The 24,850-nt window shown below is 48.7% G+C and overlaps 1 protein-coding gene across 3 annotated transcripts; it reads right to left on the bottom strand.

Annotated features, from left to right (window-relative positions):
• Positions 1-12,412: 12,412 nt before the first annotated feature.
• PHB1 (prohibitin 1) lies at positions 12,413-23,822 on the bottom strand. Of its 3 annotated transcripts, none has more exons than XM_052657492.1 (7): positions 23,755-23,822; positions 22,403-22,517; positions 20,786-20,947; positions 17,357-17,499; positions 17,105-17,221; positions 14,871-14,966; positions 12,413-13,537 (listed from the first exon to the last, which is right to left on the bottom strand). In XM_052657492.1, exons 2-7 carry the CDS (start codon positions 22,488-22,490, stop codon positions 13,325-13,327), a joined length of 819 nt encoding a protein of 272 aa, XP_052513452.1. In that variant the 5' UTR covers positions 22,491-22,517; positions 23,755-23,822; the 3' UTR covers positions 12,413-13,324. The 3 variants fall into 3 exon arrangements, with proteins under 3 accessions (XP_052513452.1, XP_052513454.1, XP_052513453.1); XM_052657494.1 differs by lacking the exon at positions 23,755-23,822 and adding an exon at positions 23,590-23,720; XM_052657493.1 differs by lacking the exon at positions 23,755-23,822 and adding an exon at positions 22,952-23,040.
• Between the last annotated feature and the right edge of the window lie 1,028 nt (positions 23,823-24,850).

Here is a 24,850-nt window from a genome sequence, read left to right as displayed (position 1 = left end):
TCTGGCCATTACTAACATCTCATTCTTCTTCTCTGGGGCTTTTTTTCTATTCTGCCTTGCTTCCCCACACTTCCTTCCTGTTCTTCTTTCTCTTTACAAGAAGACTGTGTATTTTTAACCTGAGGTTTCCACTCACCTCTTGCTGTCCGGTTGGGACTAGGTGGGGCTGCTGGCATGGTTTGCCAACCATGGGGGTTACAGTCTGTGGCCTCCCTGCTGAGCCCAGCTTCAGCCCTCACCCTTAGCCGTCTCCCTAAGCTCTCCCTTCTCCACTTACAGAGGAAACACCCTAAACGGGCTGTTCATCAAAGCTTTGGAAATTGTGCAGGTCAGGTAGGGAGCTGACTCCCCCCACCTCCTGCAATGCTGGGAGGCTGCTGTGGAACCAGGCAAGGATCACTCACACTGGAGCCTCACCAGGCCTCCAGGGTCAGCTCTCGGTCCACCCGTGTGGCCCTCACTAGGAAGCATCGGGGGGCTGCTGGTCCCTGGTCTGTTTTGTCTGCGCATTTTCGGAGAGGCAGCTCTGACTCCCTCTCTGCCCTCCTGTGGTGTCTGACATCTCTGCCTCCTGGCAATGCTTCCTGCTTCACCTTCTGCCTCAGCCCCAGCCTGGTCCCCCATCGCTCTGTCCTCACCAGCCTCCAGCCAACCCCCCGCCCAGGCTTCCCTGCCCTGCCGGTGCTTAAAAGAGAAACTTTTATTTGAAGACCAAACAACCGCAAAGGGAAGATAACTGGGCTTTTAGAGTTCCCCAGTTATTGTTTATTTTCAAGTTTGGTTTCTGCTTTCTTAAGTAAGAGAATAGTGGCAACTAAATGAGTTGATAGCTGAGATTCTCTTTTAAGCAACTGACAGTGACTCACTGCAGGCTGCTGGGCCCACGGCTAATGTTCTCTAAATAATTGATAGGCGTAAGGACCGCCCCGGGCAGCGCAGTATCCCACTGCGCCCTCTGAGTCACCACGAAGGATTAAAAGTATATTCAGCATTGTTTTAATGTTGTGCATGTGTGCGTGCTGAGTCGCTATTAGTCGTCTCCGACTCTTTGCAACACTATAGACTGTAGCCCGGCAGGTTCCTCTGTCCATGGCATTTTCCAGGCCAGAATACTGGAGTGGGTTGCCATGCCCTTCTCAAGGGGCTCTATCTGACCCAGGGATCAAACCTGCCTCTTTTTTTTTTTACCACTACCGTCACCTGGGAAGCCTGTTTTTATGTTGACTGTGCTTTAAAAATTTGAATTCCTTAAAAAACAGGCACTCTAGCCCCCCAACCCCCGCCCCGCCCCATATAACCTGTATAGTAACTAGCTGATTACTGATTGGAAATGGGCTTTCGGGCCTTGTAGACCTGACAGAGTGCAGCCCTCATCCCTGGCCTCGGCCCCAACCGCTTCTCTGCTTCGCACTCTCTTAACTGACCCACCACTCCCCCTGGTCAGCTGCCCCAAGGTCCACTCCGAAGCAGTGATGCCTTCAGGCTCCACCATGATCTGGGACTGCAACCCTGTCCTGCGTCCCCTGTTCCCTGGCATCCCTTTTGGAGTTGGTCAGTCATTCAGTCTACAGACGCTTATTGGGCATCCCCCATGAGCAGAGTGCCATGCTGGGTAGGTGCTGGGAAGAGACACAAGAGGTTGGTGCCACCTTCAAGGGGAAAGCGCTCCCACCACAAACACCCAGAGAGCTGCTTATTGCAAGTTCACAAGAACTCTGTCTCACAATCAAAGAAGAAGGGGGAGTCAAACAGGGGTGGGCTTTATCAGAAAAGGCTTCTTGAAAGGGAGAAGCTGGAGTCTAACTTTGATTCTCAGTAGGGCCGTCCCAGCTAGGTGAGTAGATGCACAGGGCTGCAAAGCTCATCTGGGAGTGGGACCAGAATTCCCCACCACCTCTGCCCAGCAGCTAGCTGCCTTGTGAATCCTGGGCTGCCCCTTCCCCCTGGGCCAACTGGGTGATAAGGACGGGGGACCAGCCCCAGCAAGGAGGAAGTGGCCTGGCTTCCTGTTTGTTTGTAAATCTCAGAGCAGCACCATGGAGCCATGAACCTCAGCTAAGCAGAGCAACCCCAGCCTGAGCCAAGAGCTCTGGGGAGCTCGCCAACCAATCCAGCAAGCCCTCAGCCAGCTGGGACTCCAGAGCAGGGACCCATCCAGGGCAGCCGCGCTGGGATGGCCAGCCTGGTAGCAGCCATGCCAGCGTGGCAGGGACAGGAGGTGGAGTAGTGAATTCTCCAAAGAAGTTAGAGTCACACACTCACAAAATGAAGCCTCTGGGCAACTCCAAGGGCTCAAGTAATACCATCCCCCCACCCCAAAGATGATTTCCTAGGACCTGGGCACATCTCTTTTGCCCGAGAGGGAAATTTTGCGCAAAGATCATTGGACCCTTTGAAAAATGGAGATGCGTGCATTGTGGTTTTGTTTGCAACAGCAAAATACATGAAAAACCACCACCAAGTCATACAAAAGCCAACTGGTGACAACAAAATATGATAGATTCAGGGGAAACGCTGCAGCCATTCAAAAGAATGGGGTGGATTTGTTTGTGCTACTGTGGTGAGATGTCCAAGATAAGTTCAGTAAATGAAAGCAGTCAGATACGGAAGAGCATGATCCCTTTTCTGTAAATAATCACAGAGGACATGTTCATATAGGCATAGAGATGGATGTGCTCCTGAATGCTTGACTTTTTGTTTTCTGAAAGGAAATTTAAGTGACCTAACAGTGATTATTTTGGGAAAAGCAACTGTGGGAGAAAAGTGGTGGAAAGGTATTCAGTGTTCACTGTTTATTTTCCTGTGCTATTTTCATTTTTAAGTGATATATATACGATATTAAATATAATATTTTAAAAACACTACCTGTGGGCACTGGGGTTGTGGTTTACTCTGTTTAATTCTTTATACTTCTCTGTATCATTTAAAATAAAAAATATTAGGCTTTCCTGGCAGTCCAGTGGTTAGGACTCTGTGATTCCACGACAGGACCCCTGATGGGGGAAGATCCCACATTCCATGTAGCCAAAAAAATAAACAAAAGAAATTAAAATATCAAAGCAATAAGTATTATTTTTAAGCCAATTTAAGGAGTCAGGCAGTGTGTATTTGCAAGATTAAACAGAGTAGAGCTAGGATCACACATTCTCCAGAAAAATTGACCAGAGGAGATGGGGAGAATGCTTTGCTTTAAGATCTGCACACATTGGTAAGAGTGGAGCCAATTCAATGCTCCACTCTGCTTTGACTGTGTGGATCACAATAAACTGTGGAAAATTCTGAAAGAGATGGGAATACCAGACCACCTGACCTGCCTTTTGAGAAACCTATATGCAGGTCAGGAAGCAACAGTTAGAACTGGACATGGAACAACAGACTGGTTCCAAATAGGAAATGGAGTACGTCAAGGCTGTATATTGTCACCCTGCTTATTTAACTTCTATGCAGAGTACATCATGAGAAATGCTGGGCTGGAAGAAGCACAAGCTGGAATCAAGATTGCCGGGAGAAATATCAATAACCTCAGGTATGCAGATGACACCACCCTTATGGCAGAAAGTGAAGAGGAACTAAAAAGCCTCTTGATGAAAGTGAAAGAGGAGAGTGAAAAAGTTGGCTTAAAGCTCAACATTCAGAAAACGAAGATCGTGGCATCTGGTCCCACCACTTCATGGGAAATAGATGGGGAAACAGTGGAAACAGTGTCAGACTTTATTTTGGGGGGCTCCAAAATTACTGCAGATGGCGATTGCAGCCATGAAATTAAAAGACGCTTACTCCTTGGAAGGAAAGTTATGACCAACCTAGATAGCATGTTCAAAAGCAGAGATATTACTTTGCCAACAAAGGTCCGTCTAGTCAAGGCTATGGTTTTTCCAGTGGTCATGTATGGATGTGAGAGTTGGACTGTGAAGAAAGCTGAGTGCCGAAGAATTGATGCTTTTGAACTGTGGTGTTGGAGAAGACTCTTGAGAGTCCCTTGGACTGCAAGGAGATCCAACCAGTCCATTCTAAAGGAGATCAGACCTGGGATTTCTTTGGAAGGAATGATGCTGAAGCTGAAACTCCAGTACTTTGGCCACCTCATGCGAAGAGTTGACTCATTAGAAAAGACTCTGATGCTGGGAGGGATTGGGGGCAGGAGGAGAAGAGGACGACAGAGGATGAGATGGCTGGATGGCATCACTGACTCGATGGACGTGAGTCTGAGTGAACTCCGGGAGTTGGTGATGGACAGGGAGGCCTGACGTGCTGCAATTCATGGGGTCGCAAAGAGTCGGACACCACTGAGAACTGAACTGAACTGAACTGATGGCAAATGTTTGAACTCTCTCTGTTTTCCTTTTAACCATTCCATTTCCCTGTTTCTCCTCCCATTTCATGGCCTCATCATTTAACTTTTTACCTGAAACAATAAGAAACAGAAATCTGAAGGGAGAAGAAGATACACAATATGACTTCAATACACACGACCCGATCACTTGTCATTTGACTTAAGTTGTATTCACTTCTTTATAAAAGATCTGTGTTTGACTCATCTTCTGGTCCCCTGAAGCATCTAGCCCAGGACTGTACCCAGCAGGCACTCAGTAATCATTGTTGGATGAGTAAATGGACCAGCTTGTGTATATGACACTTGTCCTTTTCAGGTCTACTCATTCACAGAGCATCCACTCAGTGGAAGTCCAAACTACCCCCAAGACTATCAGATTTTATTTTGCTTTTCCTCATGAGTGTTTGGGGAGTTGGAGGGAAACTCTTGGGGTCTCAGAAGGAGAATGTAATGTCCCCTCTGTGTCTCACTAATTCATTAAAAACTGGTTAATTCCCCCAAACTGACCTCAGGCTGCCAAAGCCTGAGTATCCAACACAGTAAGAGCCTGTCTGGTTTTAGAAAGAGTTAAAGCTGAATTAATGGCGATCTCCCACCTGGCGAAGAGAGGGGTAGCACCAGTTTGGCTGGTGGTTGGGGCAGAACATTTGGTATATTTACAGTCACAGATGCCCAGGGGGTTCTATATCAGGAAGTTGACTGCAGAGGGTCACCTCTATCTATTTACTTACCCTCTGGTTAAGGCTAATGTTAGCTGGTGCTAACATCCTCCTGGTCCTTTCCCTGGGATCTTTTTCTGCACATCTTGTACTTGTCAACACAGCCTGGCACCTGCAGCAGCAGGCAGGTTGCTGCCACCTGGTGGAGAAGAGAGGCCACAGCCTTGCGGGGCTGGGCCTAAAACAGACTTGAGAGATGGAAGTGAGTGAAATCGCTCAGTCGTGTACAACTCTTTGCCACCCCATGGACACCAGGCTTCTCCATCCATGGGATTTTCTAGGCAATAGTACTAGAGTGGGCTGCCATTTCAAACAGCTTCCACAGGACAGTGGATTTCAAAATTTCGTAGCCATGGATCTCTTTCTTTAAGACCACTAAGTGACTGAGGCCTTCCTGTAAGACTGCTAAACTCAACACTGCTGTGGCTGTATGTAGCAGGGAAAGGAGGGACTCAGAGCCCCAGGGGACACGTTCCACACTCCCCTGAGCTCAGCTGGCAAACAGCTGTTTACTCCCTCATTGCAAGGATGGGGAAATGGAGACTTGGCAATATAACGAGATTTGTGCAAATCCTTTGTATGAAACACATTTTGGAATATGTGCAGCCAGCTTGTACCCCCAATCTCAAATAAGGAAGGTCTGAACGCAGCTTTCTGAGTGCTAGATCAAGCCTCCTACCTCAAGACATCTGGGCTCCGGGGAGGAGGAGCCTGGAACTCAACCCCTCCAACATCTTCTTGTTTGAATCAATCCAGGGGCAGACCCATGATGGTCCCTATGCCCCCTATTCAATATCTGGCCTCGAATCAGGGGCCTGTAGATGCCCAAATAAGTTTTTTGATATCTGATGTTAGGGAGAGGCAGGCAGCACCTTCAAACACAAATAGGGATAGGAACGAGGAGATCTGGGGCATCTCCTGTGTGCTGAGCCCTGTGCTGAGCATTTTCACATCTGTCATCTCACTTATTCCTCAACAACCCTGCAATGTGGATATTTGTGTCCTTAGTTTTAATGAGACAAAAAGGATGGTTAAAGTTGTTGAGTAATTTACCCAAGGTCTCCCAAACTAGTAAGTGGCAGAGTCAGATTCCCAACACGAATCTTTCTGATTCTAGAACTCATATTCTTTTACAAACGTAGTTGTCTTCTGGGGTGAGAAACCTGGGACTTCCAGGCCAGCTCAGAGTTTCAGTGTCAGCAAGGCTGAACGTAGTGCCCTGGCATGAGGGCCTTAGAAGGCATAAGTGCTGTCTCTGCCTCCTAAGTGCTGTGGTCTAGCTGGGGATGGAAGTGCGCCCACAAAGGGAATGAGGACCCCACACGCACTTGCACACCCATGAGTGCCAAGGATTTACAGGACAGGGGCTCCTGGGTATAGAATCCTGGAAGCTGAGAGATGGGATGGAAACAGTACTAGATGGAGGGTGGATGCCAGATTCCACCCTTGGCCCTACCATCTGCATCCTGTGGGATGTTGGGCAAGTCTCCTCCCCTCCTCCCCCAAATGAAGGGGCTGTTCCTGAGGCCCTGAAAACCTTCTGCTCAATTCTGTGCTGTTGTGACTGCAGTGGAAATTCCCGAAGGAAGTGAGTGAGCTGGAGGGTTGTGGACGTGGGAGAGGGAAATAGCATTTCCCACTGAGAGGCCGGCGGAGGCAAGTAAGACAAAGAAGCCATCGTCAGCCAGAGACGGCAAGCTCCTCTGCTTTTGAATGTTTGGTGGAGAACAGGGTTGGCATAATCTACAGTGAGGAACATCTGTGGGTTCTTTTGGGGTCTCTGATTGTCCAGGATAGACACCGTCTTAACCAAGAGACTCTCCCACCCAGTGGCTAAGTGTCCCAGAAGCCCCATCTCTGAAGTCATTGCTGCACCAGGCTCCCTTCCTTGGCTGTGGCCTCGCCTGGCTTGGAAAGGACAGTACAGCAGCAAACCCTCCTGGAGGGCAGACAAATGGAAAAGAAGTGGTTTTACCCCAGGCCTGGAGATCCTCAGACCCCTCAGTGGCTATGGGGTCACCTAATTCCCATCTGTCTCCTACCCCATTCCCACTCTGCCTATTCTAGAACCATGTGCAGCCACGGAGACAGCTGGTGTTATAAGTCTGTGTGCCAGGGCCTCAATGTTACTTTTCTTCCCAGTTCACTGTAGCCTCGGACACAGTCAGGGACTTGGGTGACAATTACATTGTCTGACATAAAGCCCTCAGGCCTGAGACTTCCAAATTTCAGGGTTCACCCCATATTTAAGGCTATCTAATCTCCTTAAGTCAGAGGTCAGCAAACATTTCCTATAAAAGGACAGACAGTAAATACTTTAGGCTTTGCAGGCCATATAATCTCAGCTATAAATATGCAAGTCTGCTACTCTAGTGGCAAACATGCATAGTTATTTTCCAATAAAACTCTTACTTATGAACACTGAAGGCTGATTTTCATATCTTTTTCATGTGTCACAAAATAGTATTCTTTTGATTTTTTCCGACCATTGAAAACCAGTGAAAACCACTGTTAGCTCATGAGATGTACAAAAACAAGCAGTGGGCTGCATGTGGCCTGCATGCCAGACTTTGCCAGCCCCTGACCCAAATGTTTACAGCTCATTCAGGCAAATTTAGATGGTCCAAGCCTGTCATCAATAAAAGGCTTTTCTGGCTAATCCAAGTGGTTTGTCTGATCTTCCCTGGATGACAACAGCTTCCAGTTCCTTCAGAGTAGCCTTGCCCTGTTAGTTGTACTCTCTCTTCCAAAGTAGCTTGATTGGAAGATGCTGGAAATACGCCCTCCTCCTTCTCCACACAGCGTCCTGGGCAAAGTCGTCCTCTTTCAAATCTAAACTAGCTTCCCCAGGCCAGTACATTTCCATTCTCTCTTCCAGCCGTGTGCATCTGGGCCTTGCCAAAGCATCCCAGCCTCTACCAGCTGGGACAGGCCTCACTCCTTTTTTGTTCAATCCTCAACCCCTCTGTTGCCAGAGTTCCGGAGCTAAAGTCTTTTGAATAAAAGGAGACCTTATGTGTAAAGAAAGGTGGGAAGAGGTCAGCCACAGGCAAATTCCTGGAGAAGAAGAATTTTAAATTGGGCTTGAGACAAAAAGGGACTGGGATTGAAAGAGGGAGGTGAGAGAGGAGAGGTGCTCCAGAGAGAAGCAAGGGAGGGCAGAGGAGAGCGAGAGGAGAGTCCGCACATGCAGGCCGCAGGAAGTGAGAGGGTGGTGGGACCTTTGTGGGTGGATCGGTCTGCAGGACTGTGAGCCCTGCTTCAGAGCAGCCTGAGGCGACCTAGGGAAAAATGCTCAGCTCGCCTCTAACCTCAGTCCTGTACGTCTATTCTTCATCTCGTCTGACAAACATTCAGTAACTCCCACCGAGAGCCAGGCATGTTTGACTTGGGGGGAAAAGGCCACGGGGGTTGGGGGAAAGAAGAGGAAGGGGAAATGTTGACTCACATAAACGTAGGGCTGGAGGGAGGACACACACACCTGCAGCCCAAATGAGCACAGAGTGCCTCCCGGGACTGTGGGTCAGGGAAGTTTTGTGTGTGTTAGAGAAAGAAGCTGAGCTAGCACTCAGAGGACGTGAAGGAGGAAACAGAACAGGCTGCATCTTGAAAGCAGGACTCCATCTTGGGCCGGACTCTGGACTTTGAGCTATATGCCCAGTATCTATGGAAATGACATACCAACTGGAAAACCAGACCCCCTGGATGGAAGAGCCCCAGGGCTCGTGCCTAGACTCTGTTGCCTGAAAGAATATCCTAATTATCTGTGTAACCGAATAGAATCATACATTCTCTTGTGCTTATTGGGGTATGACCATAGGCCTATTAATAATTGTCCACTGTTAACTACCTAGGCTTAAGGCATATGAATCATGGGTTAACTTTGATTGTATCTTTCTTTTCCTTTGTTCAGGCTAGTTTCAGGGAATTTGGGGAGGTGGGTTTGGGCATGTACACTTAGGGTATATAAGGTTTTCACAAGAACTGGTCAGGGTCCTTGGCTAAGAGGAGACTCTGCCTTGAGCCCGCCGGTGTAATAAACTGCACTCCACTATCTGCATTGTCCTTCTGAGTGAGTTTGTTTCCCAAACACGTGGCTACAACAGATGGGGGGCATCTGGGCTTGTGAAATGTGGGGGAAGGGCTGACTGGAGGAAGTGACTCTGTGAGCAGAGGGGTGCAGCGAAAGTAGGGGGTATGCCGACAGGAGCAAGGAACTCAGTTTGGCGTGTGTTTTCAAAGGGGGGTTTCACTGGCATTACATTTGGAACAGCTTTTGTCGTGTGAGTCTGTCCCATATGAGGTAGGCCTCCTAGTGCCCCCGCCACCTCCACTCGCCATCACCTAAAGCTAGTAGCAGCTGCCCCTCTCCACTTGCATTTTCAAACAGCACTCCCCATCCCATGGGAGCCACTAGGTAGGTATGCGACAGTAAGCAGTCAAGTATGTTGGACTAGAAAGGCAGCGAGGGCCTTGAATGCCAGAACAAGGTATTTGCACTTTATTAACCAAGGGAGGCTTCCCTGGTGGCTCTGCTGGTAAAAGAATCCGCCTGCACTTCAGGAGACCCCGGTTTGATTCCTGGGTCGGGAAGATCCCCTGGAGAAGGGATAGGCTACCCACTCCAGTATTCTTGGGCTTCCCTCATGGCTTAGCTGGTAAAGAATCCGCCTGCGATGTGGGAGACCTAGGATCGATCCCTGGGTTGGGAAGATCCCCTGGAGAAGGGAAAGGCTACCCATTTCAGTATTCTGGCTTGGAGAATTCCATGGACTGTGTAGTCTGTGGGTCGCAAAGAGTTGGACACAACTGAGCGACTTTCACTTCACTTCAATCAAGGGAGGAGTAGCTGCTGAAGGTTTTTCAGGAGAAAGGGGAAGAGATCTACTTAGAAAAATGAAGTTTGTTGACATATACTCATCACTAAGTATAAAATAGAAAACTGATGAGAACCTGCAGTATAGAACAGGGAACTCTATTCAATGCTCTGTGGTGACCTAAACGGGAAGGAAATCCAAAAAAAGAGGGGATATATACACACGTATGCATGCTAAGTCACTTCAGTCGTGTTCGACTGTTTGTGACCTTATGGACTGTAGCCCACCAGGTCCCTCTGTCCATGGGATTCTCCAAGCAAGAATACTGGAGTGGGTTGCCAGGCCCTCCTCCAGGGATCTTCCCAACCCGGGGATTGAAGCCATGTCTCATTATGTCTCCTGCATTGCAGGAGGTTTACCACTAGCGCCACCTGGGATGTGTATACATATAGCTGTTTCATTTCGCTATATAGCAGAAACTAATACAACATTGTAAAGCAACTATACTCCAATAAAAATAATGAAAAATGAAGCTTGGAACAGTGTGCAGGATGAACAGGAGGCCAAGGAAAGGCAGGGACATCATTTACAGCTTCCTGTGACTGTCTCACCCAGGTTATTTTCAGTCAGGATGGGCTGCTTTGCCCACAGTATTGGCAGATGGGAAAGGTCCAGGGACGGCCTAAACACTCTTCCCTGCTGATGGCTGGACCACTGGCTCATTAGAAGAGCATCTGCTACACCAAGCTTGGACAATATTCCATTCTCTCTCTCTCTCTTTCAATTTGACCCACCTGGGGATGGGAGGAGCGGCACAGCTCCTCCCACTTGGGTCCACACCAGCAGAACGCGTGTAAAATGCAGCAACCTTTGAGGGTCTTCTTTCCCGGCTCCCCCAGTTCAGGGCCCAAACAAGGGAACTATTCAGCCTGACCAAAGGAGGCAGGGATGGAGACACTCCTGCTTGGCCCCTCCCTGGGCAGGACAGGACAGGGCTTCTGATCCAAGGCCAAGAGAATCCCGAGCTGATAAAAGCCCATTGTGGCAGTGTCTGGAGAAACCCGGAGGCCTTCAGGGGACGCTGGGACTAAGCAGTCAGTTAACAGCCCTTGAACATTTGTGAAAAGAATTACTTGGCGGAAGTCAAGGCAGAATGAGGCCCCGGGTTACCACTGGCACCATTCATGGCAGGGAGGCTACAGACAAAATCAGCAGGAACTGGCCTGCCTGCTGCTGAAGGGCTGACCTGGAGGCAGAAAGAACCCAGAAGCTGGGGAGGGCTCCCCTCACACACCTGGGTGGGAAATCCAATCTCCTGCCAAATGCAAGAAACAAGCTGCTCTTTTAAAAAGGGCCTGGGGAAGAGAGGCGCCTCCTGCACCGGCCCCCCCTTCCCCCCCCCCGCCCCCGACACCCACCAGGGTGTCCGGAGCAATAAACAGCAGGAAAGGAGGAAGGCCGCTGAGTGGAAGCAGGTCTGGAACCTATTTAGCAGTCAAGCTCTTTCTGCTCCAGTCTTCCCTGCATTTTGAGTTCAGGCACCTCCCCACTTGCAGGCCTCGCTACTCTTACAGCAAAAAACACAAGTAGTAAGTTATTCTGAGATAACTGATGCCAGGGAGGTGGTGAGGTGACGGGCTGAACGAGGCTCGCTCAGCATCAGAACGAAGCTTTGGCGGGAAGTTCAGCTGAGGGTCATGAGCCCATCACACTCCTGTCGGCATGCTCACAGCGGTGGGAAGGGACGTGATCCCCACGGAGGGGCCCTGGAAGGGGAGCAGGGTGTAGTGCCAGCAGAAGTCAGGCCCCAGCCCACCCCGAATCAGTGCATCTGTCCCCTTTCCCAGCTGACAGCTGGCCCTATCACTCTGGGAGAGGAAATGCAGAATCCAGGTCATAGACCAGCCTGCCGAGTCCTCTTAAGAGGCTGCTCTCCTTGGCCAGGTGGTGAGCCTGGGACTAAACCAAGAGCAGAGGTTAAAGCAGTCAACGTGGGTGCTGACTGCACTGTTGTTCCCGTTCTGTTCCTGAAAGGATCTGAGGTGGGTGACCAGCACAGCTCATTTCTCAATCCTGTCCTCTCTCCCCCCGCCCTTCAAAGACCAAGGCCTTTCCACAGCAGAATAAAGCGGAATAAGCAATACAACCCCATGACAGGCAAGGTACCTGAAGCCGTCTACTGTGTGTCAGTCTAACCAGAGCGCACTGCGGGCTTGGCAGTGTATTTCACGCCAATCCCTCTCTCAGTAAATGTGCCTACAACTCCCAACTCAAAGACAACAAAGGAAGTTAACAAGCCTCCATCTAACCTTACCTCCTAAGTACCCATGTCATGATAAACCTCACTTGACACCACTGATTAATTTCAGGCTGGGGATGGATCTGGACGGCAACCCAGTGTTTTCTGAAACCAAAGCATTTCCTGCCCTGCTGGAGAGTCTGTCCTCTCTGGTGATACAATTGTGCACACAAAGACTACTGGAATGTTCTTTCCTGAGCCCATGGCTCCCACAAACAAACAAAACAAACCCACAAAACTGAGCTGGAAGGTCTGGGTGTCATTTATTGATAGTTTACACACATTTGTCTTCTTCTCATGGTCATTTCCTTCAAGGCACAGGCACAGAGCCCTCTAGAAGGGCAGTCTCTGAACCAGGGAGCCAGGAACACGGGATGCACACGTCTTTGGCAGGCCTGTACAGCTCTGGCCGGATGCAATCCTTCAAGCTGGAAATCCGCCGGGTATTTGAGACACGAAGGTGGGAGGTGGAGAGGAAGGCCACAGGACTCTCATCTCAGTCCAGGCCTGCTCTCTCTATTCAAATCCATTCCAGAACTCTGAGGCGGGGGGAGAGCAAATCAAATCAGGCCCACCCACCTTCACGGAGGCAGATTCTTCAATCCGTGCCATTTGTACACACCTGCTTCCGCTGGTCCCGCAGTTAAAGAGCATCAGCTTTATGGTAAGAGATGGATCACTTCCTCTCTGACCCTCCCCAGCACCTCTCTTCAGCTGGGTCTGTGCAGGAGCCACTGGAGAAATCCAAGGCCTGTGTTCACCATTCATCTGCATGTGCCATCTTCCTCAAATCCTGAATGAAGGGTTGGTTGGAGGCTACAAGTTTACTCAGGCCTCCCACTGACTCCCAGCTCATTACACACAAGGCCCTGCCTTTCTTCTGCCAATTCTCAGTGCCTGGGCAGGAGTGCCAGCCGGCCCCAAAGACCGGAACCAAGCTGTCTGTGTAGGCACTTAGCAATTTTGGGTAGGAAGGTAAATTAAAACAAAGGGGATGGAAATGAGAAGAATCAAAGAGCTCCATCTGATTGAGTAATTAAGAGATCTGAAGTGATTTTACTTTTATTTCCTTCACTTTAAGCCAATCATGAAGTTTCACAGTGATTTCTGGGGCAGGAGAAGGAAGGTGGTAGAGCTGGCCCAGGAGGTGTAGGCCTCACTGGGGCAGCTGGAGGAGCACCGACTGCCCGGCAGGCAGGTAGGTGATGTTCCGCGAGCGCGACAGCTGGTACGCAATGTCTTCTGCGGCCTCCAGCTTGCGCAGCTCGATCAGACCATCGCCTGCAGTGGCGAGCGAGTTGGCGATTAACTCGGCCGCCTTGGAGTCGCCCTCGGCGGAGATGATGGCTGCCTTCTTCTGCTGCTCAGCCTGCGAGGGTGGAGGCAGAGACCAAGATGACACCCTGGGGCGTGATGGCGGGTTACAGCCTCAAAAGCTCTGTGTTAGGCACCCTCTCTGGATCCTGAATGAGCTCTGGGATTTTACCTCTCTCTCCCTTCAGAAGGGCTCAACAAACACTATTCACTCAATTCTCCTTGCCCTCATCATGCCCACTGCTCACTACTAAAGGGACACGTTTCTGTTGGCTGTATAGAGAGCTGTCTTATTTCAAAGTCCTCAATAACATTAACAGCAACTGAGGCCAGCCACCTACTCTGAGCCTGGAGGATCCCAGGCCAAGGAAAGGTAGACTCAACCTTCATCTTTCCCTCCAGGCCCAAGTCAAAGCGACTTTCATCAAAACCAGTGCAGCCAAGTAGGAGCAGCAGGCACAGGATGCTCCTTAGACTGTGGGCTGAAGGGGTTCCCGACCAGGAACTTGGGCACCAGTACAAGACCTCCTGGCTTTCTCAGCTTGTATCAACCGAAGACGTCTATCTACAATGTATGATTTTCAGAAGGGTGGGAGGAGAGCGCGGTGCAGGGCCTCCCTGAGATTAACACACAGCTACTCAACTGAGGCTCTGGGGCTGTTCACTCAACAAATGTTTACGGATTCCTAGTATCTACCTGAGGCATGGTTTTGGATATGTTCTAGATGCTGGAGAGAGGAAGAAAAAAGAAAAAAAAAAATCTCCACCCACATGGAGTCTATATTCTCTAAAGTTAAATGTCTACCCATATATCTTTCTTTGGTTGATTCTAAGGACGAAGGAATCTTGGATTAGGAATAAAAATCCAAGTGTATTAGTGGTGGGGAGAAGGAGATACATGAAATAAATACACCTTTGCAAAGACTGAAAGACCAGGCCCTGTGCAAATCCACTGCATCCCAGCACACTCTGACACATCTGGATGGATTTAGTGCTTGAAAAAAAATCCAGTGATAATAGTGTATCTGGTGCAACGTTTGATCCTTTACACTGTCAGCTTTCACTGTGCAACTAAGGTTAAAAACAACTTCTCAGTGAAGCTGAAAATATTCCAGAAGAAACATTTTTATTTGTGGGAGAGTGTTTTTGATCTTGGGGACGTGGAAAAGAAATTACTCTTCAATGATTTAGGAACATAACCTCACATATCCCTGACTAGACCCTAAAGACTCTGGAACCAATTGCAGGAGCACAGTCTTTTCAATCCCCTTCCGATGATCCCGGAAGAAGAGATGACAGATGATGAATTTCCAGGCCACCCAGCAAACGGGGCGGCTGAGCACAGGAGAAAGGGGAGAGAGGCTCCTGCCATCTGGTTGAGCACTCACCTTTTCCACCACAAATCTGGCCCTCTCTGCTTCCTGCTGAGCCACCTGTTTGGCTTCCACCGCTTCTGTGAACTCCTTCCCAAAGGTCAGATGTGTCTAAGGGGAAAGAGTGAGAGCAAGATGAGGCACTGTAATTGCTTTGACAGGGCTGCTGCAGAGCCCCTCTGGCGGCTGGAGGAGGAGGCCAGGAATGGCTCTAGCAGCTGGAGATAACATGAGGCCAGAACACCCTTCCACCTCCACATCTGTGTCCAAACTGAGTTCGCACCCCAGAATCCTCAGCTGCCCAACGTGCTCCTGTTCATCACTGTCCTCAGGTAGGAAACAGCCATGGGGACCAGAAGGTGTCTACTCAACTGACCACCTCCCCAGGGGAGGAGAACAGTGGGTTCCAGGACCCCCAGCACCGACAAGTGCTCTTCCAAGGCCCTTTGATGGCCTGTTCAAAGCCCCCAGAGAGACCAGATGGAAAACTGAGCCCCTGAGAGTGAGGCACGCAGCTGGTTCCCAGGGATTCAAGAGTGTGAGGCTCTCTGCTCATGGATTAACCAGTCCACTGCTTTCTCACAGCATCTCCATCACAAAACAGGAGGAGGATGAGTGAGACTTCCAAATCATGATTTTGCAAATCACAGTATTCCTATGAGCAAGTCCTTCTGGTAAAGGGTTTAAAAGAAAGAGAAAGCAGGTGAAGATTATTGCTTAGGGTGAAGGTTTAAAATTCTGATTATGCACAGGCCGTCCCTAGTAACATAAGTGATCAAGTGCAAACTACGGGAACAGAGCTCAGCACTCCGAAAGCCTAATTTATTTATCTAACTTTTTATTAAACGGGAAGAATAAAGGGGAGACTAGTATGGGTTTTGCTATCAAATTCTACTTGTTTCATTCCACCCCCACACTCCCAATCTCTGCTTTAAAAAAAACTGGCAGCTCAAAACCTCTTCTGGAGAGCAAACTGCAGCCCACTGTCTTTTCAGAACTTTTAACACTCCTAACTCTTACACTGCAGCTGTTCTGCCTTGCTTGCTCCATTTCTGGACTCCTGCTCAAAGTTTGGGGAAGAAAATACGACCCTGAGAAATGAAAATGAAATGTGCAATTAAGGAATAAAATTTCTTTCCAGAAGGGCCAGCTGAAGGCAGCAAACTCCCCATGAAACCTAATTTTCTCCTCACACCTCTTAGACCGTTTCTTGTGGTCAACCCGCATTTCCCCAGAATGGACTACGTGGTTAAAATTTAGCAAAATGCCAAGGTTCTCCTTAGGTTTTTACTTACTATGTTCTCATGACCAAGGTGTTTAGATTAACACTAAGTGGGAGGGCCTGAGAAACTGCTCTGGTCGCAAGGGCCAAGTGGCTGCAGCCTGGCGTCTTGCCAGTAGAGGGAACCCAAAAGCCTTCCACGGAGGCAGTGTCCTGGGGTGAGCAATGGGTGTGCACAGGGTGACTGTTTAAACAGCTGCACAGATGTTGAGTGGGAAACGGTGCCTTTCCCCAGTGACGCGCAGGAGAACGGAACAGGAAACACCCTACCTCACTAACCGAACAAATCACTCCAAATGATTTTCCCCAGAGAATCAGAAACAAGACCCCTTTCCCTCACCCTCCCTGATCTGAAATGCTATCCTGCCTGTATTGCTTTCTGTCTGCACTGCGGCATTCAATGTCGTATAAATACACAGACCACACAGTCTCAAGAGGGTAACTCATGCCTCAGAGATGCCCCCATACCAGGCTTTGGGGGACAGAACCATTCATTTACACTCTATCACCTTTCACGGGGAGTTCTCAGAGTTCACGTCACTGCACTTCAAGCCCTAGCTGTTGGGAAATTCCCGGGGGTCAGGCTGGGAGGTCTGTGCGCGGGAGAAGAGACTATGCAAGCCGCTCCCTAGTCTCTATCAGGCAGTTTCTGCGTCAAATGAGGTGAACGTGACAGCGCTTCCTGGGGACCCGTGAGCAACACTCAGCCTGGGAAGGGAAAAAACCTAGTGGCTAGGGACCACCTGGGTAGGATCAAAAATCAAAACAGAAACGTCTGCAGCACAGGGGCAGTAAAAGAACCCTCATCTGAAAATAAACCCAAGGAGACTGTCTCATACCACTAAGAAGATTCCATGTTTTCCAGTCTTCATCAAGGAAAGTGGAAGGTAGGACCTCACAGTATCTACCCAGAAATGGAGCCAGGCACCCCCCTACCCCCACCCCTCCGGCTCCCCAAGACCCTTACCAAGGATACGTCATCCAGGATGAGCCCAAAGGTCGCTGCTCGCTCTGTGAGGTCATCGCTCACCTGTCTGGAGACCAGCTCTCTCTGGGTGATCAGTTCTCCAGCATCAAAGCGAGCCTGGTTCCAAGGGAAGGCAGAGGAGCCAGTCATGATTGCAAAGAAGCAGAATCCCAATCAGTCATCACCAAGCTCTTCCTGCCACCGAGTGCGCTCTTGGGGGCTGGGCTCGAGGACGAGGCCCTGCTCACTCACCACCACGGACTTGAGGATCTCTGTAGTGATGGACGGCAGCACGCGCTCATCGTAATCCTCTCCAATGCTGGTGAAGATGCGAGGAAGCTGACTGGCAACCGGCCGGAAGAGGATGCGCAGGGTGATGTTGACATTCTGCAAATCTGAGGGCAGGGCACAAACGCTGGAGTTAAAAATACAAATCACATGGCCTCCTATGACCTCCCCTAGGCCAAATCTGCTACAATTTTTAAGTAAAGTTGCTGATTAACAAACCCTTCAAGGTGAGGTGCACAGGTTCATGGTTTCTTTGGTAGAGAACCCAGCAGAGCACCAGCGCTAATAACTTCTCAAAGGATTCTGGTGATGACAGCTTTTCCATGTCCTGAATGCCCTCTGACATGAGCAAATTCAGATTATAGGTCTAGTAAGTGCCGTGGAATCTCTGGAATAATGAATATGCTAAGCAAAGAGATAAGCCAATGCCAAGAATACTAGGATAAGGCCTCTCCAAGGCCAGGTAAACGTGGCTCAAGGCAGGAGTATGCCTCAGAGAGATGACTGTGAATCCAGTGGACTGAAAGTCCAGGGCCTGGCTGTGCCTTAACTCTAATGTTTACTTATTACACAGCCTCACTAAACCTTAGCCTCTCTCAGCTTATTTCCTCATCTGTAAGAACAGGGATGATATCATCTGCCTTCCAGGCACGTTGGGGGAAACTGAAGGAGACAATATAAAAGCACTCTGTCAAATATGCAGCAGAGGTGAGGGGTTATCAGACTCATTGAGAGGCTGCTTCTCATTACCAGTCAAAGGACCAGGGAATTACAACTTCCCCTGACAATCCAGTTGTGCTTGGAGCCAAGGCACTGCTTACAGTCATCAATAATATGGACCAAGTGCCCATGAGATGAGTTCTGAACCAGGCACTAGAGTGGGAAATGGTTATACACGCACTCGTTAAGGCCTTTAAGATAAATTATTTAACCTATATGCAGAGTACATCACGAGAAACACTGGGCTGGATGAAGCACAAGGTGGAATCAAGATTGCCGGGAGAAATATCAATAACCTCACATATGCAGATGACACCACCCTTATGGCAGAAAGTGAAGAGGAACTAAAAAGCCTCTTGATGAAAGTGAAAGAGGAGAGTGAAAAAGTTGGCTTAAAGCTCAACATTCAGAAAACGAAGATCATGGCATCTGGTCCCATCACTTCATGGGAAATAGATGGGGAAACAGTGGAAACAGTGTCAGACTTTATTTTTTGGGGCTCCAAAATCATTGCAGATGGTGACTGCAGCCATGAAATTAAAAGATGCTTACTCCTTGGAAGAAGTTATGACCAACCTAGATAGCATATTCAAAAGCAGAGACATTACTTTGCCAACAAAGGTCCGTCTAGTCAAGGCTATGGTTTTTCCAGTGGTCCTGTATGGATGTGAGAGTTGGACTGTGAAGAAAGCTGAGTGCCGAAGAATTGATGCTTTTGAACTGTGGTGTTGGAGAAGACTCTTGAGAGTCCCTTGGACTGCAAGGAAATCCAACCAGTCCATTCTAAAGGAGATCAGCCCTGGGTGTTCACTGGAAGGAATGATGCTAAAGCTGAAACTCCAGTACTTTGGCCACCTCATGCAAAGAGCTGACTCATTGGAAAAGACTCTGATGCTGGGAGGGACTGGGGGCAGGAGGAGAAAGGGACAACAGAGGATGAGATGGCTGGATGGCATCACTGACTCGATGGACGTGAGTTTGAGTGAACTCCAAGAGATGGTGATGGACACGGAGGCCTGGTGTGCTGCGATTCATGGGGTCACAAAGAGTTGGACACAACTGAGCAACTGAACTGAAGATGTTTCTTAATGAACCCCACCCCACTGTTGATTTCCTCTGATATAGTAGGCAGGCCAGACCCTTTACAGGAGGCTCGTCCTCTCCCTCGTTGGGAGAAACAGGACAGATTAGACAATACCCTGTCCCCTCCCCTGTCCAACGCACTTCTCACTCTCAAGCACCAGCACAGACACCCGCTCCTCACAGCTCCTCTCTGCTCCCCTCCATGCTGCATACCACATCCCACTCCTAACGCCTGTCCACGCCTGTCTCCCTTGCTAGATCGAACTCCTAAAGGCTCCCGCTTTACTCATTGCTGACGTACCCCACCCTCCGACGCAGCACAAAGCCTGACACTACTATAGAAAGCAAACATCTGCCGAGGACCAGCAACATCCACGCGATCCCCTCTTCCTGCACAGAAAGGTCACAGCCGAGCCAGCACCTGCCGCTCCATTTACTGCCATGGGAGGGGCAGGGAGGGGAGAACCGTGACAATAATTCATTTCAGGCTCCAACCAGGGAGTCGGTGGCATGTCAGACACCAAGTTGCTCAGGGTGTGGGTCCCGGCCCAGGAGGTTAACAGCGTGGGGACAGCATTGCTGGAAACACAGGTCTAGAAGCAAGGCCAAGGGCAAGCCAGCTGAGAAGGCAACACAACGGCTGGATCAGCGTACAGTCACCCCGGGGGCAAGAGCTGATGGGAAGGGCCAACCGAGAGAGCAGAGGCACACTCAGATTTCTTTAAAGCTGGATTGCGATGCGACTACTGAAATACATCCGTCCATTTCTCTGAATTCATAGTTGTGTGTGTATCTTGAATATACAGGCACATCTCATATATTTGTGCTTCGCATACACTGTATTTCCTACAAATTGAAGGTCTGGGGCAACACTTTATCAAGCAAGTTTATTACCATCATTTTTCTAACAGCACCTGCTCACTTCATGTCTGTATCGCATTTTTAAAGATATTTACTTGGCTGCTTTGGGTCTTAGTTGTGGCACATGGGATCTTTTGCTGCGATATGGGGACTCTCTAGCTGTGGCTCATGCGCAGCCTTAGTTGTGGGATCTAGTTCACTGACTGGGGATCGAACCGGTATCCCCTGCATTGCAAGGCAGATTCTTAACTACCAAGAAAGTCTCTCTGAGTCACATTTTGGCAACTCTTAACAATATTCCAAACTTTCCAATATTATTACATTCACTATGGTGATCTGTGATGTTACTACTATAATTCACTGAAGGCTCAGATGATGGTTAGCATCTTTTAGCCATAAGGTATCTTTTAATCATGGTATGTACACTGTTTCTTTAGAGATAGAGCTGTTGCACCTGTAATAGGATACAGTATGGGATAAACATAACTTCTATTCTATATGCACTGGGAAACAAAAATATTGGTGTGACTCACTTTATTACAACATTTGCTTTGTTGCAGGGGTCTGGAACTGAACTCATAATGTCTCTTCAGGCATCCTTGTATACTTCTTTTTCTGTAGCCACATAAAACTCTTCAGGAAAAATATTTAGGGAAGTTCAACCCATTCTGGATCCCACAGCACCTGTTCCACACACTCCACTTTACCTGACCCACAGATGAGACTTACCTTTGCTACCAGTGATTACTGGCACGTTACGTGGTCGAGAGCGGCAGTCAAAGATAATTGGTTTCTGTACCCAAGGGATGAGGAAGTGAGTCCCTTCTCCTACGACAATGTCCTGCACTCCCCGGAACCGGTCAAAGATGACAGCTCTGTGCCCAGCATCCACTGGGAATGAAGGATAACAATGGGTCAGAAAAATCCCCTCACCCTTAACCAAAAGGATCATGTCTGAAAGGCCCCTGGTGTTTTCTGTTTATATAGTAAGTCTCTTGCTCTGTCTTCCCACACTTCAGGACTCCAGAGTCTTCTTAATAGCTACGAAACAAAGCAATCACTTTCTGTCCCGTGTCCTCCTAAGGACTTTGGTAACAGGATCTATTCTCAGCGTTCTTCCTCCTTGAAACAACTGGCTGCTGATTTTCTGATTAACCACTCCACCCGTGAACTCCCACCAACACATTCCTAGGAACCAGCTCCCAAAACTTCCTTCTAAAACTCACAGTCCATCCTGGTTCCAATTTAACCCAGTATTCCCAGAAGTAGCACCCTTCCTATGGCAACCCTAAAATTTTTAAAGTCCTCATTTTTTTCTTTCCAACAGTTTGGTTTCTCTAAAATCTGAAGGGGTTATAGAGCTGTCTTGCTAATTTCAGAGAGAAATTAATGATGATGATTACAGTCTAGCCATGCAGGGTGGCCAAAAAGATCAGAGTATAAAGCTGGGCCACAGAAGCAGAGGAGGCTTTTCTGATCAGCCACTTTCTGTCTCTGCCTTTTTGGGCTTTATAGTTGGGCCAGTATCTTCACTCTGAAAGTAATCCTCCTGCTGTCAGAGTCTCGCGTGAGATGGGTCAATCTATTGCTGCTTTCCAACAGTGAAAAGTTAAGAGAATATCAAAGCAGGAAGTGTCTTAGATATAAACTAGTTCAATCCTGCTGCTTGACCAATGAGAAACCTGAGTCCTATGGAGGGGAAGGTGACTTGCCTAACGTCACACAGGAAAGTGGAAGAAAACCTGTTTTTATTTTTTAAATTTTTGGCCACACCGCTTCACCTGCAGGATCTTAATTCGCCAACCAGAGACCAAATCTGCACTCCCTGCAATGGAAGGACAGAGTCTTAACCACTGGACTGCCAGGGATGTCCTCAAAAGACAGCTTAAAGCCTGGTTACACTGTTAAAAGCTGGGCAATACATCTCAAAGATATTTTCTTGGGAACAACTCAACTAGAGCAGAGCAAAAGTTTTTGCTCAGATCAAGGTCACCAAAGGTCTAAAGCCCTTGCTGAGTTACTCCCCACACAGGCAGAAGAGAACAGACTCTCCATTTCAACTGGCCAGCAAAATCCTGACATACTGATACTTTAATAAGAGAAAGTGGAAACACCCAATTAGGTTGGGAGGCTCTTTGTAAAGAAAGGCTCTGAGAGAACCTAAGGCTCCAAGGACAGAGGTTCTGATGACAAGGCCATCATATGGTGCAGGATGGCAGCAGGTGAGCCTTCTTGGTCAAATATATTCGCAGCAAGTGGCTGCCAACAGGAGTGTCACATGGGCTAGGCAGACCAATGAAAATCCTCTGGGAAAGGTCAGTGACCCACCACCCCTCAGTGCCTCACCATTATACAAGGCAGAGTTCACCACGCCTCCTGCAACAGCTAAGGCAAGACCAAACTTGCCAATGGACTCAAACACTTTGGCAGCCATGTCTCCCTTGGCTGGACCCACTCACACCTAAGGGGGTAAAAACAAAACAAACAAAACAACTCAATCCCCAATCCTCAGAGGAAGCCCTCTCTGAGGCATCACATGCATTTCTCAAGCTAGCTATTTATTTCCCCACTCCTGAGAGCTCTAAATCTTCAACTGAAAGACATTTCATAAATAACTCTCTGCAGCTTGTAAAAGTGTATAATCAATTCCTCTGATCTTCTTTTTCTGCTGCTTTCTTCTTTTTCTACTACTTAAGAAACGGCGTCTGGGGTATTGGTTCAAAATGGGAAGGAGGCACGGGCTGGATTACCCATAGAAAACTTAGCACCATACCAAAACAGCCTCTCATCTCCTGAACCTGCAGGCCCCAGAAGAGAGGCTGTGGGGTTGGTTCTATGTGATTTTGATACAGAAAAGAACGTGATTCCAACAACAAAACAGCAGTAGCAGCTAACCTTTACAATAGGCAGTCTTCTAACAGCAATTGGTGTATTTAATCTTCACATCAACCCCTATGAAGTAGAGGACTACACAGATGAGGAAACTGAAGCACAAAGAGAGGTTAAGTTACAAAAGAAGCCTAAGATCACGCAGCTATGAAGGAGGCAAAGAGAATTAGAACCTGGAGGTCTAATTCTAGAAGACACAGCTTAACTCCTCATCACGGTTTCTCAACATCAGGTATGAAGAATGAATAACCTGTTATTATGGAAGCAGGCTCTGGATGACGTTCTGGGGCCAACAAATCACGAGAAATAACAGGGCCAAAAATGTCTTAAACAGCTGCACCGCGAACAACAGCCCTGGAACAGGTGGGGGTAGGAGCAGAAGCGGGGTGGACGGGAGCGCGGCTGACCTCTCTACAATCTGCTCTTGCACTTAAAACTTTGTCTTTCCCCGCCCCATTCGTCGTCGGCCACTTCAGCCTCTATCCCTCCTTCTCAGGCCTCAACTTCTGAGCATCTTCATCTCTATCCGTGCACTTAACTATTCCATTCGCGTGATCAGGACGCCTAGTCCCGACCCTTCGGCCTTTCCATTCCTAGTATCTTCTGGATTATTCCTCACCCTGCCCCCATACACACCTACCTACCTCTACGTAATTCCTGGCTCCTCCCAGGCTCACCCCCTTCCCCTCCGACACGAGGCGGACCCAGGCACACACTCCGCCCGCCCAAACTTGAGGAGAATGGGAACGCAGAGAGGGGACTGCAGAGACGCCAGAATGCGGACCACAGCCGCTCCCCAGCTTTCTCACCTGCTTCCACTCTGACCTCCACATGAATTCCCCAGCCACAGACAGCGCGTGCGCCGGACAGCTCCTCCATGTCCCCGCCCTACTTCCAAGATCCGCGCTTCGGATTGGGGAGGATGCGCGCTATGCATTCTGGGAAGGGTGGCTTGCTGCCTTACTGTTGTTCCCAGACTCTTCGCAGATGAACTACAATTCCCAAAAAGCCATGCGGGGGTTGACCCGCGCTGAAAAACCTTTTGTCTTTGGTAGTACTGAAGGCCCAGAGGTTGCCGCAAAGCATTTGGGGGGCTGTAGTTTCTTGGGGGATAAATGCACGTGCCTGTTGTGAACTGAAGCTGGAGGCTCCCAGAAGATGAGCCCTAAGGCCCTCAGAAAGAGTAGCAGGGCCTGCTGGCTGGTGGACGAGATGGGCAAGGGCAAGTTTATGGCTGATGAAAGAGGGCGGGTGTGCATGGGGGATAAAGTTGTGAAGTAACTGCTGGACTGAGAGACAGAGGAGACATCTTCTTTCCAAAGCCCTGTCTAGAAGCGACCTGAGTTGTGGGACATTGATTGCCAGAGTCAGAGAGAACCTCAGAAACCATCTGGACTAGAAAATGAGGTCCAGAGAGAGGAAGGGAGTCATTCAGGGTCATGCAACAATTTAAAAAAGGGATTGGGCTTAAAGTCTGGGTTCGGGGGACACATTTGTAAAAGTCTTATTTGGAGAATTTGCAAAGATAGTGCAAAGAAGCTGTGTAATCTTTACTCAAATTCACCTACTGCTAACAATTTGCTCCATTTACTTTTTTGATCTAAAGCAATAAAATAGCCAGTTATTTTATCAGCAAATTGGGTTTACTTGAGAACAGCAAAGAATTGCAATTCTGGCTGAGCAATCTATGGCAACCCACAGGCAAGTCTGCAGAACAAGGCAGAGGACTTTTTTTTTTTTAGTGGAGAAGGGTGATTTGGAAGGGACTGTCATAAACAAAGAGTTAGAGGGAACTGGGAATTAAAAAGTGTGGCTTTTCGTTGTCTCAATTGTGACAGTCTCTTTCTTATTGGCTGGGCTGTTTCTGAGCAAGGAGAAAATTTTCCTTCCTTCTGCTGGAAACTA

The sequence above is a fragment of the Budorcas taxicolor genome, chromosome 19, assembly GCF_023091745.1.
Source record: "Budorcas taxicolor isolate Tak-1 chromosome 19, Takin1.1, whole genome shotgun sequence".
Lineage (NCBI taxonomy): Eukaryota > Metazoa > Chordata > Mammalia > Artiodactyla > Bovidae > Budorcas > Budorcas taxicolor.
This window is presented reverse-complemented; position numbering and strand designations above follow the sequence as displayed.